Source organism: Melitaea cinxia, chromosome 27 (assembly GCF_905220565.1).
Source record: "Melitaea cinxia chromosome 27, ilMelCinx1.1, whole genome shotgun sequence".
Lineage (NCBI taxonomy): Eukaryota > Metazoa > Arthropoda > Insecta > Lepidoptera > Nymphalidae > Melitaea > Melitaea cinxia.
In genome coordinates, this window is record NC_059420.1 from 2,582,104 (window position 1) to 2,600,758 (window position 18,655).

The 18,655-nt window shown below is 34.5% G+C and overlaps 2 protein-coding genes across 2 annotated transcripts; one reads left to right on the forward strand and one right to left on the reverse strand.

Moving 5' to 3' along the window:
* Positions 1-12,750: 12,750 nt before the first annotated feature.
* On the reverse strand, positions 12,751-15,230 carry LOC123666821 (DNA-directed RNA polymerases I, II, and III subunit RPABC3). Its single transcript, XM_045600846.1, has 2 exons — positions 14,837-15,230; positions 12,751-13,751 (listed from the first exon to the last, which is right to left on the reverse strand). The coding sequence occupies exons 1-2, from the start codon at positions 15,127-15,129 to the stop codon at positions 13,592-13,594; spliced, it is 453 nt and encodes a 150-aa protein (XP_045456802.1). The 5' UTR covers positions 15,130-15,230; the 3' UTR covers positions 12,751-13,591.
* An 876-nt stretch (positions 15,231-16,106) lies between these two features.
* LOC123666852 (H/ACA ribonucleoprotein complex subunit 4) lies at positions 16,107-18,009 on the forward strand. Its single transcript, XM_045600876.1, has one exon. It carries the CDS (start codon positions 16,298-16,300, stop codon positions 17,831-17,833), a length of 1,536 nt encoding a protein of 511 aa, XP_045456832.1. The 5' UTR covers positions 16,107-16,297; the 3' UTR covers positions 17,834-18,009.
* The last annotated feature ends 646 nt before the right edge of the window (positions 18,010-18,655 follow it).

The window sequence follows — 18,655 nt, forward strand, 5'->3', positions numbered from 1 at the left end:
ATGTTCTCTGTGAATTAAAATAACTTTCAAAGTAGGTACATCAGTATTAGTAAGTTGAAGTGGCAGTGGGCTGGTCACCTGTGTCGCGGGACCGATAGCCGCTGAAGCAGACGTGTCCTGAAGTGGAGACCGCGTGTTGGCAAACGCAGTGTGGGACGTCCTCCGGCCGGCTGGACCGACGATCTACGTAAGATTGCTAGCGGTGGCTGGATGAGGATTGCCGAAAACCTGGGGCGAGGTGGCGAATGCTAGCGCGACCCCATCTCGCCCCACCCAGGCGGACGACTGCTGACACATGGTGGTTCTTTAGTCAGTAGGAGTCTGACATGATGGATTTTACCCGCGTAAAAAAAAGGATTGCGTAAAACCGGGATGTTTATCGCGAGCTTGGGGAGACCTATGTCCAGCTGTGGACTGCGACAGGCTGAAGTGTCATTAGGAAATATCTCACTCAAAATCTGGTGCAAACCAAATCTGGAAGTTGGTAGGTCGAGATCTTACAGAAGATCAAAGCTAAATAATAGTGTTATCAAGTGGTATTATGTTCCTTTGGTGAGTAAGGTAGAGAGCTCCTGGGAGGGTCTGGGGTAGAGTTGGCAACGTGCTTGCGATGCTTCTCATGTTGCAGATGTCTATTTATAGACTAGGTCCTCACTTACCATCAGCCAGACCTATTAAAAAAAATTGGGGCCATCTCGAATTCTCTACAATTATAGCTTCGCAATAAAAATCAAGATATATATAATCTTAGTATATTATGTAAACACATACATATTGCTAATAGCGATTTTAAAAAAATTAAAAAAAAATCAATTTAATAGATTTTATAACTGTTTTAATATAAAAATAAAATGTTTCTGAAGTGAAAACGCGGTGAACAGCTAGTACACAATCAGATAGACATAATTAAAGTCACCTCGCGTCGTTGAAGCGGACGCCATTTTGTTGCAAATTGAGCCAATTGGCGCGCTTTCTTGTATAGGGTTGTTAGTGTTAGGATTTATTGAAAAATTAATATTTTTGCTAATATATAAAAATCTGAGGAGCGTTTGTCACGGATTTCGTCAAAGTTTTTACATCTTTTTTTTGTATATTTGACAGGTCTAAGAATACGTTGTAGACTATTTCTTATACTCTTAGGTGATAATGGTGTCTCTACCGTAGAATGACGCTTGCTGGGTCAGCTGGTCTTTTAGTATAATAAAAATATAATAAAAAAAAAATATTTAATTATTTATTTAAAAAAAGCTACTAATAGTGGCGTAGCGGGCTTAACTCGGCCCGGGGCACAATATCTTTTCAGCCCCCCCATAAGAAAACCATTTATTATGTCTAGCAATTTTTTGTTTTGCGGACCGCCCCACAAATCGCCCCAAAAATGTTGCGAATTCATGTATGTTGCCCATAGTCTCCACGCTGGACAGGCGGGTTAGTGACTGCAGGGCTGGCTTTGTCGCACCAAAGACACATCGGTTCAGTAGTTTTCGCAGTATAACCGAACAAAAAAGCCGGCTCTCCATTTATTAGTATAGATTCGTGTTAACTGCGTGGACTTTATTAATTACTTTACTAATTGACTTCAAAATATTAATTTTATATAAAGAATATCCTCTCTTTAAATATTTAAATTTAGTATTTTAAAGTGTCATTGTCAGATGACATGGAAATATAATTGGCGATTGCTCTGGTCACCTTACTCACCAACAGGAACACAATACTGCTTGAAAACAGTATTATTTTGCTGTGATCTTCTGTAAGGTCGAGGTACTACCCCAGTCGGGCCGCTCCATATTTTGAGTAGGAAATTCCTGCTGTGCCCTACCTCAGTTAAAAAGGTTTATTATTCAGCTGAATTCTTGATTCATCCATATTTTATATCCTTTCCAGTTTGTCTAATCAGTCAGTTAGGACAAAGATCAGGTAAGTTATTTACTTCTTTTCTACTGAGACATTTAGCCACAGTCAAACCTTCAGCTAGTCTAATGGACAACTTCGCATTTTGTTCAATGTAACTTTTGAATTATTGTACCTCAAGCCATTTTGTAAATAATAATATTATATTGTAATTTTCGTGGTTAAAATTATCTTTTAGCTCTAGATTCTCAGGAAATTGATAAGCTAACATACGGCTTGTTTATTTAGGGGAAATCCCGTATCTCCAAGCATTAGAATTTACTTTATTATACTATTTTCGTTTTCCAAATTCAAGATTTTCCACATATCCCTACGGCTTTTTTTTTGTTAATTTCGTTGAAAGCTTGTAGCTCGCAGATTGTAATTGTTCTGTAGTCCAAAAACATACTCGAGCTCGCACTCCTTCCCTTATTTCGTATTTTCGTGGCATGGATATGCCACAATAAGTAATGAACCTACATATCATCATTGGCCTATTTTTTATATTATTATTATTATTATTGGTCCGTCTATTGCAGACGATTTAGACAGTATCAGAAAGACACTGTGTCACCTAGGACACTCTTCAGGAAAACGCGGAGTTGCCTAAGCTCTGCACCACGCTCTCTACCTCACTGGCTAGGCCCACAGGAACGACGAGTCGATACGTGTGGAACCAGTTCAGCTGCAGGAGTCTTTCGCATTTTAGAGCTATGCCACGAATCCACGAATGCTTGACGGAGAGTACCCTATTCCGGGTTTCAAATGAAGTTTTCTTTCTCCAGGACCCTGATGATTTTGAGCCAGGTTTATCCCTCGGTCGCCTTTAACGACCCACACTTTTAAAATCGCTTATTTGTGTTTTTGTATCGTGTCAAAAATGTATGCACTTGAAAAATAAACAGTTATTTTGACATCACTGACAAACACTTCAATTTTATTTATATGTGTGTATATATATGAATAGATATTAAATACCAAATGTCAGCACTAATTTTTTTTATTAAAAGATCTCAAGTGACAACCCTATTAAACCTTTCACGCCTATAAAAAGCTCCTAACAGGCGAAACAACGACAATATTTTTAAAACACACGATTATATTTCATAAAATTATTTTTACTACTTTCATCTGAAATAATTTGAAATTATCTTCAGCATACAGATTAAATTATATCTAAGCTATACTAATATTATAAAACTAAAGAGTTAGTTTGTTTGTACGCGCTAATCTCAGAAGATACTGGTACGAATTGAAATGTTTTTTTGTATCAGATAGTCCATTTATAAGGAAGGCTATATTATATTTATGTTATAAATGTTTCCTTTATAGACGGGTTGTATGTAAGAAATCACTGTCAGTGTTACAACCGGCTTTTCACTTAATTTAGTATGTTTTATATTTCTCTCTTCCCTTTAATGTTCTTATTGTAAGTGTGCAATAAAGTATAAATAAATAATATTTCATTACGTTTTTACTTCAAATTTACGCAGATGAAACCACAGGACATACCTAGTGACTCCAACAGTAGCTAAAAAGTTATGAGGTACGCATAAAACAAAAAAAAAATAATACAGTCAAGTTGAGAATCTCCTTCTTTCTTTAAGCCGGTAAAAAAACACATTCACACACAATTTTTAGACTGCGCACAGAACTGAGATATACCTAATACGTAATAGGACAAACTATATTGATTGATTGATTGATTGAGTCTGTGACATCCCACAGCTGGGCATAGGCCTCTTTCTCCATGTAGAAGGGGGTAAGCCGCCACGCTGTTTCTGCGTATGGTTTGGCGGATATATTAACTGCTGTGAGTAATGACAGTTATCAAGTGTATATGGTACAACCGGGCAGAGTCGGATTTAGGGGAGGGTAATCAGGGCTACAACCCCCACAATAGACTTCGGAAAAAATATTCAAATTCCGACCTGTAAACACTAGTAAACAACTTTTTCTTTCATCTTTTTTTCGTGTTAAAAAAAAATACCTTTAATGAATTCCAATTTTTTTTTCAAAATTATTTGGGGTCAAGGAGCCTCCACTTCTTTGTTGCCCCGAGGCCTCCAGACCTCTAAATCTAGCCCTGCAACCGCATCCGATAGGTTAACGCGCTCACCGAGTCACGGTGGGAAGACCAGACACTGTAAGAAAGAAGTAGATTATTTATTTCATATTGATGTTTATTGCCAAATATAAACTTTTTTGTTTTTTTTTTTTTAATTTTAGTAATATTTTCTTGCATAAATTAGAAACACTGTTTCTTCCTTTGTAAGTTTCAAGTGCTTAGTTTTTGGCGCCGAAAAACTCTCCTCATTAGACGCGCCGTCTCTTCTTTATAATGACTCCTATGATATTTTTAGATATTGTTTTTGCTCCTGTCATTGTTTTTGGAATATTTTTGATGATCTGTTGAGTTCCTGTTGTGAGTAAAATGGCTAGAATTTACTTAGAACTTACCTCAATCATACTTCATATCCGCAAACTCTGTGTTCTAAAATTGTTAATATAGACATAGGCAACATGAGACAGGGCATAGCAGGAAATGTCTTGTATAAATCTGAGGCAGTCCGGGTCCTGTCTTACAAAAGACCACAGCTAAATAATATTGCTCTCAAATAGTGTTGTTCCTGTGATGAGTAAGGTGACCAGAGCTCGTATAGAGGTTCGGAAGTCGATTGTTTGCGACCCTAGTGGTAGAAAAAAAAAATATGATTATGTGGTGTCATGGGACACCAGGTAGGAAGTTCCTTCGGATAGTATAGAAGCAACACAATTTAAAAAAAATGTTGAATTTTTTAAGTATTTTCTAGTTCTTGATTTTTTTTTTTAATTTCGTTGATTGGTTTTTAATTAAGTACATAAAAGTATTTAGGAAATTTAGTATTTTAGAAAATAACAAATACCGTAAAATAAAATAAATCAAACAAAATAATAATAATAATAAAATGAAAAACTATTAAGTGAAATAAAAAAATGTCTGTATTTATTTTTGTCGACAGTATAAAATTACATAAATAATTTAAAAAAAAGTTTACTAGTAATATTTTAGTTTTACAAACGTCATATTATACAGTCGTGTGACTGATATTACGTCACTTCCGTTATTTATTTTTCTTACGGTTGTAGTATCACATTTTTTTTCAGTTCGGTCGCCCAGCCAATTGTCAAGCCTGCCGTAAGGAACTTCGTTCCAAAAATATGCTCATTATTGTAAAATAAAAGAAACAAGATTGAATCTGTAAAAACATAAAAAAATACAAGAAAATATTCCGAAAAAAAAAACAAAGTTCCGATTATAATTTCCATTTGACATCCCACACGCGTCGGTGATGGCGGCGAGCGTTTGTTTTAACGACCTCCAGCGTATTATTGTAATTGATATTAAAAAAAAAAAAAATCTCTCTAATTTCTCCTGATTTTAGTGACATTTTACTTGAATTTTCTAAATTTTATTTCTAAGATACTTAGACCTCACATATTATATTGCAATATCTTCATTATTACATAGTAGGTATAAAACAAAGTTACTTCCCGCTGTCTGTATAATCAGATCTTTAAAACTACACAACGGATTTTGATGCGGTTTTCTTCATTAAATAGTGTGATTTTAGAGATATACATATAAACCTTTTATATGTATAAAACATCCATAATATAGTAGAGTAACAATGATATTTTTTGCAACCATGCGAGGCCGCGGCAAGTCGCTAGTTTTATATAATTTATTAAAGTTTTAATAAACAACAATTTTTCAAGAAAGGCTTCATTTCAAGAAGAATTTATTATAGTCAATTTGAAGCTAGCTCTCGTTGGGAGACCCACCGTGCCTCGTAGAGCACGTTAAGCCCGGTTAGTCTCGTTTACCTTGAAGGAAGAAATATATCCCGCAACCCGTAGTGGGGCATCGTGGTGGATTAAACTTCAATCCTATGCACAGCAGTCGGATGTTACAGGCTGAATTGAAAATAAACCAATTCGGATTATAAGCAGAGAAGAATCGGCAAGAAACTCCGGAGTTAGTATTTTAAACAAACTGATAACAAAACAGTCATAATATCTTGCATGAAATAACATATTTTTATTTTTAACTAGCTGTCCGAACAGACTTCGTTCTGTCAAAAGTTAGGTAATAGTAAAAAAAAATATTTTTAAATTTTTTTTAGTATTAAAACCTTCCGTGGGCCAAACAACAAACACAAAATAAATTAGCCGAATTGGTCGAGCCATTCTCGAGTTATTATGCGCTTAGCAACATTTTTTTTTTATTTATACCTATAGATACTAGCTGACCCCGCAAACGTTGTTTTGCCAATTTTTAACCGACTTCCAAAAAAGGAGGAGGTTCTCAATTCGACTGTATTTTTTTTTATGTATGTTACCTACATCAGAACTTTTGACCGGGTGGACCGTTTTCAACAAATTTTGTTTGTGTTCGAAAGGTGGTGTGTGCCAATTGGTCCCATTTAAATTTATTTGACATCTAACAACTACTTTTCGAGTTATATCTAATAATGCGTTTTTACTTGACGCTTTTTTTGTCGACCTACGTTGTATTATACCGCATAACTTTCTACTGGATGTACCGATTTTGATAATTCTTTTTTTGTTGGAAAGGGGATATTCCTAGTTTAGTACCGTGATAAGGAAACCAGGATCTGATGATGGGATCCCAGAGAAATCGTGGGAAACTCTCGAAAATCCGTAATAACTTTTTACTGGGTGTACCGATTTTAATAATTTTTAATTTAATCGAAAGCTGATGTTTATCATGTAGTCACACATAAATTTTATCGAGACCTGATAACTACTTTTTGAGTAATCTTTGATAACGCGTAGTTACTTGACTATTTTTTCGTCGATCTACGTTGTATTACTCGTCGATGTAATTGAAGTCGTTTTTTTTTTCGTTTGCGAGCAAACACAATTATGAATTACAAAATACATTGTTAATATAATAAACAACGCAGGCAAAGTCGCGGGTATCAGCTACCATTACTAATAACAGTCCTAGACAGCGGGGCATATGTCTGAACGTTCGCAGCTCAGCGGAGCCTCTCGAGATCATTACTATGACGCGTGGCCCCAATTACCATAAACCCCGTGGAGACAGCTATTGTGCATGCGATCACGCCTTTTTATTATGGTAAATTACACCTTACTAGTTTTATTCGTATTATTGTGGAGTCAATTATTTTATAAATATATAAAAGAATATAAAAAAACATAGTACTGCGATGAAATAGCTAAGTTCACGTGAAAACGGAAAAAAGGCTTTTCCGAAATTGCAATGGTTATATGTTTTTTACGTCAAAATGCAGAGTATTTTTTTATATTTTCGTAGCTAGATCCATTAATTCTTTATGACGTTTAACATTGTAAAATTCGTCGCAATCGTAAGAATCATTTTAGTACTTAATTGTGTTTACTAAAAAAAAAAAAAATTTTTTTACATCGATAGCTAATTCAACGTAGGTTGACGAAAAAAATAATCAACACAGCCCAAAAAGAACTTATCAGATCTCGATTAAATTTAAATGGGACCATATGAAAAGAACTACCTTTAGATTAATAAAGGAATCATTATAATGGGTACACCCAGTAAAAAGTTATGATGACACATAAAGAATGCAGTCGAATCGAATTTTTTCCCTTTTTAATTTGGTTAAAAATAATACGCTTTATAGTTAACATGATAATCAACAGATGGCGATACAGTTCAATGCTGTTCTTTTGAAGTAAAACTTCTGTACGCACGCTTGACTTGGGGACACAGTACATTGTAATAGTATCTTGGGGAGTAAGATGGTGAATGCGTAACGAGAGCGTTACAAAAAGTGTGAACGGAAGTTGAGAGGGAAACATAAGTTAGATGGAGCTAAAGAACTTTTTTTCACACGAATTTTGGCCCGCAAAATATACCACCAACTTCAACACAGCTTAATAGCCAACTGAAGTGACGTAAGGAAAAATCAATTAGGTACATAGTATTGCAGGAGACATATTCAATTTTCTTCCATAGTTTAAAAATTAAGCACAGCACTAAAATGTGGGCGGTTTTTTAACCGACTTCCAAAAAAGGAGGAGGTTCTCAATTCGACTGTATTTTTTTTTATGTATGTTACATCAGAACTTTTGACCGGGTGGACCGATTTCGACAAATTTTGTTTTAATCGAAAGGTGGTGTGTGCCAATTGGTCCCATTTAAATTTATTTGAGATCTAACAACTACTTTTCGAGTTATATCCAATAATGCGTTTTTACTTGACGCTTTTTTCGTCGACCTACGTTGTATTATACCACATAACTTTCTACTGGATGTACCGATTTTGATAATTCTTTTTTTGTTGGAAAGGGGATATCCCTAGTTTGATACCGTGATAAGGAAACCAGGATCTGGTGATGGGATCCCAGAGAAATCGAGGGAAACTCTCGAAAATCCGCAATAACTTTTTACTGGGTGTACCGATTTTGATAATTTTCAATTTAATCGAAAGCTGATGTTTATCATGTCACATGTAAATTTTATCGAGATCTGGTAACTACTTTTTGAGTAATCTTTGATAACGCGTAGTTGCTTGACTATTTTTTCGTCGATCTGCGTTGTATTACTTGTCGATGTAATTGAAGTCGGTTTTTTTTTTCGTTTGCGAGCAAACACAATTATTATGTATATTTTCAAAGAAAAACGAGAAAATGCTATAAAATACACATAAAATCACATTTTTCATGAGCTTATACTCAATATCGATGCTTAACAAATCATTCAGGGTAAAAAATGTAATGTGCCTTTTTTTTCAATTTCGATATTATAGGTACGCAGGGACAGTCGATTTGTAAATTTTGCTGAATTTATTTATTTTTAAATTTATCTCAGGATGCATAATACTAAGCCTAAAATACAAGAAAGAAAAGAAGAATATTAGGATAGGCATACCGAAATTATTCAGAGGAAATGTTAGATTTAGCGATTGACATGGTAGAAAATAACAGGATATCAAATCGGGAAGCAGAAAAGAGGCTCGGGATCCCTCGATGAATGGTATTAAATAAAGTTAAGAAAATTCACTTAAAATCACTTGGAGAACAAACCAAGCTCACTGATTGTTCACTGACGAAGAGAAAGAAAATTGGCAAACGTGTTGTTAGCTCCAGCAGATTATGGCAGCCCCATGACTAAAATCGATGAAAAAATGTTAGTCTATTAATATTGTTACGAACACACAAAGAAACTAGCGCTATCTAGCGTCAACTATTGAAAACACACAATAACAAAGACAACGACAACATGAAACCATCTACTCAATACTAGATGGCGCTAGAGGAACTACTGTGGAACTATATAGAAGTATAGTCTCGAAAACCGGGTTGATGCGCGAACTTTCCAGAATGGTCTGGGCCTCGTCTCGGCCGATATAAATAGCCGCAGGGAGGCAAGCGAGTTCAATTGAGTTTGAGCGATCTTCGAGGCGACTTCAAAGTGAAAACTAGTGATCAAGAGTGATACCAGCGAAACCTACGACATTGGCTACGACTTAGGACATCGTTAGTGCTTAGTGGTTGGACCTAGTGCTTTGTGTTGGACCTAGTGCTAGTCAATAAAATCTCCAAAAGGTCTTTCTCTCCAAATCCTTCTAAACCTACCTCTTACCCTAGCACTAGGTCCAACCACTAAGCACTAACGATGTCCTAAGTCGTAGCCAATGTCGTAGGTTTCGCTGGTATCACTCTTGATCACTAGTTTTCACTTTGAAATCGCCTCGAAGATCGCTCAAACTCAATTAAACTCGCTTGCCTCTCTGCCGAGTGCCGCTATTCATATCGGCCGAGACGAGGCCCAGACAATTCTGGAAAGTTCGCGCATGTACCCGGTTTTCGAGACTATACCTCTATATAGTTCCACAGTAGTTCCTCTTACGTCATTTAGTATTGAGTAGAGGGTTTCATGTTGTCTCTGTCTTTGTGTGGTTTCCATTAGAGTTGCCTAACTATCGATAGTTTCGCTATCGATATGTGACCTCGAAAACTAGTAACAATATTGATAGTGCTATCGATAGTATCGATTCAATCGATACCATCGATACTATCGATATCACAAATAAACGAATACTAATTGATTAAAAGTAATAGTATCGATAGGATCGATACTATTACATTATAATACTATCAATAGTATCGATAGTATCGTTTTTTTTTTAAATAATACTATCATACTATCGATAGTATCGTTGTTTAAAATAAAATAACTATCAATACTTTCGATAGTTTTACAAACTATCGTTAGTATCACACCATCGGTAGTATAATAACCACTGATAGTATCGTTTTCCAAATCCTTTCGAAAATTTATCCACATCAGAAACTTTCTTTTCTCCATTTTAACTTTACTAAACTTCTTTAAATGTGCAATTTAGGTATCCGCTCCCAATTCAGTGTTTTAAAAAGTAGGTACAACGAAAAATTATAATTTGACAGGGCCCTGTGTCAGTTTTTGATTTGTATTCGGATAAATACATTTTTTAATAATTAGTTTAGGATTATTACGTATAGTATATTTAATATTTTTATGAAATACATACTAAGCTCTGTAATTGATTACATATTAGAAGGCAATACTATCCGTCGCTTATTAAACTATCGACAGTGTGAACTATCGAAACTTGATACTTGAGTCTTCGATACTATCGATAATTAGCGATAGTCGACTATCGATAGGAAACTAGTTTCAGTGGTTGCCGCTAAATGGCGCTAGTTTCGTTTTATGTGTTCGTAACAATATGTTGCAAGATTCACGGACTGATTTGTTCGGTGGAAAATTACCCAGTAAATTCTGGCAGTTATACGTGCATGTACTTTTGACTACTGCAAATTGTATGATAGTTCAAATATTTTTAGATTACTGTTTAAGAGCGAAATAAGCCATAGTAAAACCAAGTACGTCACCCTTTTGATTAATAATAAAAAAATGTGACAACCTTAGAGTTTACATTACGGCACTACTGTAATGTATACTCTAAGGTGACAACCCTTTTTCATCGTTTTATGCTCAAATTAAAAAACAAAAGGTTTAAACAAAACCTTTTGTTTTTTAATTTGAGGTTTTATGTGTACGAAAAATCACAAAAAAAATTTTACTTTGCCCACTCAAATTTGACAGGTAATATAAATATTTAAACTTTTAGTCTTAAGGTCCTATGATAGATTAAGCATTTTTCTAGAATTATCCCTAAATCTGGTGTTCTTAAGATAGAAAATACCGAAGTTAAAAAGGTTTCCGCAAAATGGGCAAACTTTTAAAAAGTACTATATATTTGGCCCGGTGTCCTAATAGAGGTTTTTGGCACACAAATATTCATTATCTTGATATTATCATAGATACTCTGCAAATAACACTACATTTACCAATTATGTAGCGCAGTAACACGTTAAAAATCGTATTATTTAAAAAAATATTTAAAGTTGAATTCAAATTCGCAAGAAATCTGGGCAAAGTTGTACGGTTTTACGGTATAACTTATAAACATCCTGGACAAAAGAGCTCGTCACTTCACTTCAAACTATCGCAGTCCACTGCTGGGCATAGGCTTTCCCCAGTTCGTATCAAAAATGGTGCGAATTTATGTGTGTAGGGTGAAAAAGCTCTCATTTCTTAAATCTTGGTTCGAACCATTCTTTAAAAAATAATTCTTTATAAGGTTCAGAATCGTCGCATTAGATGGCGTATCACTAAATAATACTTACCAATTGACACTAGATGCTGCTATAGTTCATGTTAGTTCGCCTATTAAATACTAGATGGCAGTATATTGAAAAAAATATGTTTACTTGCTCAAAGAAAAATACAATTCCGGCTTTTCTTAATACTTTCTTTGAAGAAATTATAGCTCTTTAATATAGTTATACTCTAATAAAATCAAGTAAACTGCAACATACATATAAGTAATATTATAATCGTAAAATATAGAAAAAGAATAGTTACCTATTGTAAGTTGTTTCTAATAGAAAACACGTTTATTTAATTATACAAGTCACAATCAGTTTCTAAATTTGTATTTAAGTAATTTTGACATTGCATTTTTCTGTACAAATCCTTGAGTAATATTTTTATTCAAAGCTTCAGCTTTGAGTAACTCAATTAATTTCAAACGATTCCTGCATTTTTTTTTTTATAAAATATTAAATCATTGTTCACATGAATAAGTTGCAGAAGAAATCAAAGACAAAACAAATTCTCATCATTATCCTTTTATCCGGAAAGGTGTGGCATATCAACGAGCTGTCTTTTTAAATGTTTTACAGATCCGTTAGGTACTTATTGTCATACTTAATTTCAAATTCTAGTCTGACTGAAAATAACTAAGGCAACCAACCACATCTAAACAACAATAATCAGAGTTGGTCTCATACTTAAAACAGTTAAAAATCTTACAAAATCAAAGCTTTATGACTATGTAGTCACATTTTTGTTCCAGCCTACAGTTTTAAGATTTTCAATCAATCAATATCAAATGGAATAAATCGCGTTACTGAGCCCTGTATGAGCCACTGACATGAGTTATTATTTCTGTAAAATTAAAAGTAAAAATACAGTTAATGACATGTACTGCTATTAAATATTGACGCCATTACATTTTTTTTTTTGGCAGATATATTCTCTACTGTAACGATCGCTATCAGGTGGACATGATAACAACCGGGACCGACAGCTTAACATGCTCTCCGACGCACAGTGGGGAGACTCACATGGACTGCTAGGAATATATAATTATAAAGGAAAATAAAATTGTTTTAAGTAAATATTACAATTTATTCTTACAACATAATTAACTTAACATTAATATAATGAAACAAATGTCATTCTTTTTACAATGGAAGGAAATGTACAAATATATTTTGGATTCAGGTAAGCATTACTTTTACAAGAATAGCAAGGGCTCTTATAGGGTTTAAACCCATTTTTTGATAATTTTAAGGACAATGCACTTGCAACTTCTCTAATGTTGCAGATGTTCACAGCCGATGATAGCCATTTAACATCATTTTGCTCCGTCCGCTCGTTTGTCCTACTTATTATAAAAAAAATAGTTTGCAACTGTTCACCACTAAACATTTAGTAAAATTGATTTATAGACATTTTTTGATTACAAATTCCTCTGTGTACCTGTGACATATAGAATTGGTATATCCTTAAAAGATGTTTGATATAAGACATTAGAAAATCTATACTAATATTATAAAGCTGAAGAGTTTGTTTGTTTGTTTGAACGTGCTAATCTCAGGAGCTATCAGTACAATTTGGAAAATTCTTTCCGCGTTAGATAGCCTATCGAGGATAGGCTATATATCATTACGCTGAGACCATTAGGAGCAGAGCACCAATGAAGAATGTTTCAAAATCTGGGTTTTTATTCTTCTTTTCAAAGTGTGCGTGTGCTGCATAAACTTTTAAAGTTTCGCAATAATCATGTATGACAGGATTGTTCCCCTTTAAGAGTTCCACGCGAATGAAGTCGCGGGCAGAAGCTAGTGGAATATAAAAGCTTGAAATCAACAACTTTTACTTTTGAATTGTTTCAATTGAATCGTTCATTTGATATCTTTTAATTATACAAAAATTATTAACATATTAAGCTTTAAAAAATCTTATCATATTTCCCAGTTATCTAAAAGACTGACAAATGCCTTATCGTAAAATAAACTAAAACGCCAATTTTTTCATCAGCAAGTACATGTGTTGATCGACTTCGAAACCGTGGACGTTGTTGGCGTCACCCTGCAGCCGCATAAGGAGACCACCGAAGGAAACGTACGCTGATAGCCTCGACGGTGGCTCCATTGCCACCTCGTCACCGTCTATCCTGAAATTGACAAGAATATGACTTTAATTTTAGATTTTGGTACTAATTAATTAAAATTGTATGAAAATAAAGGGTCCAATTGTTCACAAAGGAGATACAATTTACATTTGGTACTACCTAAATACCAAAATCTAACATTTAAAAAATTCACGTCATTTTTAGGATACTTACATAAAGGGATTATATTAACAAAGAAATATAACTAAAATCTAAGGACCGACAAAAACTACGATCAAAGTTTCAGGCTTTCAAAAACACACCAATCAATAATATATAAAAACCTGTGTATCATACGTGTGGGTTTATACATTTATTTCTTTTTTTATCCTATCAATAAGACAGAATTTTATTTTCTATTTTTATTTATATGTATATACCTACATATATAGTTGATTACACAAAGTTGAAAGGATTCATATCATACAGAGAATGTATGTTTGAGAAACCTGCATAATTTAAATGAAAAATCTTGTTGATTGATGATAGACACATTCGTCAAGGGCTGGTTTCACCGGTCGTAGATAACATTTATCCAGCACATAAGTTACGAATAGCCCTTAACAGCAGGAGGTAGAATAGGCCATTAGAACCTGTTTCTACTCAATTAGGAAACTACAACAATTAGATTTACAGTTGCCAATAGCAATATCCCATAAATATAGTGAATATTTCATAAAATTTTATCTGTTGGTTAATTTTTTCTGTTAAATAGGATTAGCGGCAACTATTGAGGCGCTTAATAAATAATCAATAAATAATTTTTTCATGTAACTCTTTCTCTCTCAAGACAAATTTAAAATAAATTAACACATGGGAGAGTTGCTCAAAAAAAATGTAATATTATGAGGAAGGACACAGCAGGACATATCCTACTCAAAATCTGAAGAATATCTCAACTAGTAACGTTGCTCGTATGTAGTGTTGTATTCTTCTGATAAGGGAAGAATGCCAGATCTCCTGGTGCTACAGACATCCATAAGCTACGGTAATCGCTTCCCATGAGGCGAACCATACACGTGTATAATACTTATTCTATTAAAAAAAAATCCGTTAAACTTTAAATATATTAAATTAACAATACTGACTTGTAAACCTTGCCATACATGACATATTCAAAGCTGTCAGCTCTGTTTCCTTCCGTTTCTAAAGGATTCCATTCTCCTCCGTCCGGATAACCATTTTCTCGCAAAGTCGTCGCCAGCACAAGTCTAAACTTATCGCCTAACTCCATGGGGTATATCCATGAATTTATATCCAAAATAAGGTCCATTTTAAAAGATTCTGATTCACAATGCAAGCGGCTAACTCGATCGAATTTTTTACCCTCAGGGTCAATGTCTTTCACGTTAAATATATCTTCGAATAGAACACCCGCCATTGTTGATTAAAGTTTTATAATAAAAATTGAGGTGAAATACATTTATTTATCAAATAAAACCACGCCGCTTTATAGCGTCATAATCACAAACCACAAGGCGATAGGCAAAGAGTATATAAGTAGGCGACAGGCACTAAGTCAAACTGACATTTCATTGCAATCGCATGTCATATATAGGTTTCTTTGTCTTAGCCTAACCTACATTTAATATCTCGGACCATGGAGCATAGAGAAAGCTCCATATCTCGGACCATGGAGCATAGGACATGGAGCATAGGAGCTTGAAGAATCAAACGAGATATAATATGCTTTTTTTCAATTTCTTTAAATCTTTAATTTAACGACTGTCTGTTAAACTACGTCAAAACGTTAATTTTTTTTAACATGCTGGCTTTGATTTAAGATAACTGATAGTTATCATAATTTGATCACTGTACCTGTATAATGTATGTATCCTGTACCTAGTCCTAGAATTTAAAACTTAAGTACTTTAATTTTAAACTTACTTATTTAGCGATTGACCATTTTTTTAGTAATCATTACTTACAATGAAGTAAATTAGTGTTAAATATTTTCTAAATACTCAACTTAATTTATTATCGGTTAGAACTAGCCACATTTACAATAAAAATTGTGTTATCTGAGTTTTTACAAAATTAATTGAACTGTTTGTTCTTTTATAATATTGTTTTTGTTGGTCAATAATTATGTCAACTTAAAAAAATATCTGATAATCTTTTTTATTGTTAAAAATATAAACAATTAAAAAGATTCTCAGATATTTTTACATTTATTGCTACTTTGAAATAGATAAAAATTAATGGTTTATTAATTTTTTTTAACCTAAACCACGGATTACATCGTGTAAACAAACAAACGTATAAATTCTACTTAATAGACAATATCTTAATTTCTGAACCAAACAAATGATCAAACATTTTGCTCTTGTTTTTTACTCTGCATAGTAAACATTTTTACATGACATTTGACATATGTACGGCACTCGCACGCTTTACAGCTACCTACCTCTAAAATCTAACCTCATGTACGGCACGTGTTGAATAAAAATACTCAATCAACCCGCAAATACGACGTGGAGTGGTAATTTCGTTAATTATTTAATGAAATAAACAAATTTAGTCTGCAAGATAAACATTACAAATCGAAAATGACTGAAGTTCTACCGTCCGGCTCCGAAGTGTTTACGGAGAAGAAGAAAAAGAAAAACAAGGAAGGAGTTTCCCTCGGTGCGTTTCAGAAGATCGGAGACTTTAAAATCGAGCCATCCGAAAGTGTGACTAAGTTAGACACTGCGTATTGGCCGTTATTGTTGAAGAATTTCGACCGCCTCAATGTACGTACAAACCATTACACACCGCTTCCCTTCGGTAGCTCACCGTTAAAACGCCCGATCCTAGAATATGTGAAATCTGGCTTCATAAATGTAGACAAACCGAGCAACCCGAGCTCCCACGAAGTCGTATCATGGATTAAAAGAATATTGAAGGTGGAAAAAACTGGTCACTCTGGTACCCTCGATCCTAAGGTGACGGGCTGCCTCATCGTGTGCATAGATAGAGCTACGAGATTAGTCAAATCGCAACAGAATGCTGGTAAGGAATACGTGGCCGTGTTCAGTTTACATTCTGCTGTAGAGAGTGTTAAGAAAGTCACGCAGGGCCTCGAGAGACTCAGAGGAGCCCTGTTCCAACGACCTCCCTTGATTTCTGCGGTGAAACGTCAGCTGCGAGTTCGTAGTGTGTACGACAGTAAGTTATTAGACTATGATCAGGAAAGAAATATTGGTGTTTTCTGGGTCAGCTGTGAGGCAGGCTCCTATATCCGTACTTTGTGCGTTCACTTGGGTCTCATGGTTGGGGTCGGCGGTCAGATGATTGAACTCAGACGAGTCAGATCAGGTATACAGGGAGAGAGGGAAGGCATGGTGAGCATGCATGACATATTAGATGCACAGTGGGCATATGAAAACCACAAAGATGAATCTTACTTGAGACGAGTCATCAAACCTCTGGAAGGTTTACTGATAGGTCATAAGAGAATCTTCATTAAGGATAGTGCTGTCAATGCTGTATGTTATGGTGCTAAGGTTCTTCTACCTGGTATTCTAAGGTATGAAGATGGAATAGAAGTTGATCAGGAAATAGTCATTGTGACGACGAAGGGAGAAGCCGTCGCTCTTGCCATAGCCCTCATGACCACATCAACAATGGCAGCTTGCGATCATGGAGTAGCGGCAAAATTAAAACGAGTCATAATGGAACGAGATACATATCCAAGAAAATGGGGCCTTGGTCCCAAAGCCTCGCAGAAGAAACTATTAATACAGCAAGGAAAATTAGATAAATATGGAAAACCCAACGAGAACACACCATCGGAATGGTTGAATAGTTATGTAGATTATAAAAAGAAGGCACCAGAAAGCAGTGCAGAGCCAATTCAGGAAACCAGTAGGAAACGTACAGCTAGTACGTCAAACGCCGACAATCCAAATGACTCCGTTGAAATGAAATCTGAGAAAAAGAAAAAGAAGAAGAAGCGTGACACGGAAGCGACAGAAGCAGAGGCACCAGTGGAAACAGAACAAACAGAAGCAGAACAAACAGAAGCAGCAGATGAATCAGTAAGAAAAGAGAAGAAGAAAAAGAAAAAGAAGGATAAACAAAAGGAAAGACAAGAAGAATAAATAGATATACTTATTATATCTATTTGTTTTTAAGATCATTTGTGGCTTAAGTCTCGCTTGTAGCGTATAAGAAAAAAAAAAATCACTATGACTTATGTTTTACGAAAAAGTTATTACCTTTAAAAGAAATGCTAACTAAACAGCAAAATATCAAAACTATCATCAAAAATATCAATTTAACTGAGGTAGGGCACAGTAGGAAATTTCCTGCTCAAAATATGGAGCAGCCCGACGGGGGTAGTACCTCGACCTTACAGAAAATCACAGCTAAATAATACTGTTTTCAAGCAGTGTTGTGTTAAGGTGACCAGAGCTCCTGGAGGCAATTAGGGATAGGGTCAGCAACGCGCTTGCAATGCTTATGGTGTTGCAGATGTCCATAAGCATCCATAATCGCTTACCATCAGGTGAGCCGTACGTTTGCCCACCTAGTTATATATAAAAAAACTTCATATTATGTCAATAAACAAATAATTACTGAAAATATTTTACATCTATGTGAAATCTAGTTATAAGAAATCAATAAAACAACTTTTTTTTTTTTTACATAACTGAAATGTTACGGGTTAGGTTTGTCGCATTTTATAGTTCATTTTTGTTCTGTCGCTATATTGTTTCTGTGTAAAACTATGCAAAGATTGATAGGAAGATGTCTAGTTCCAAAATTTTTGCAAGAACTTCTTAAAATAAATTTTAGTTTTAAGTTTTTAGTTTAAGAGAAAAATGTGAAATGTACTATACATAGTTAATTTTAATAAAAATTTATACACTATATAAAATAGATATTAATTTTTTTACAAATAAAGCTTTTTTTTTATTCGA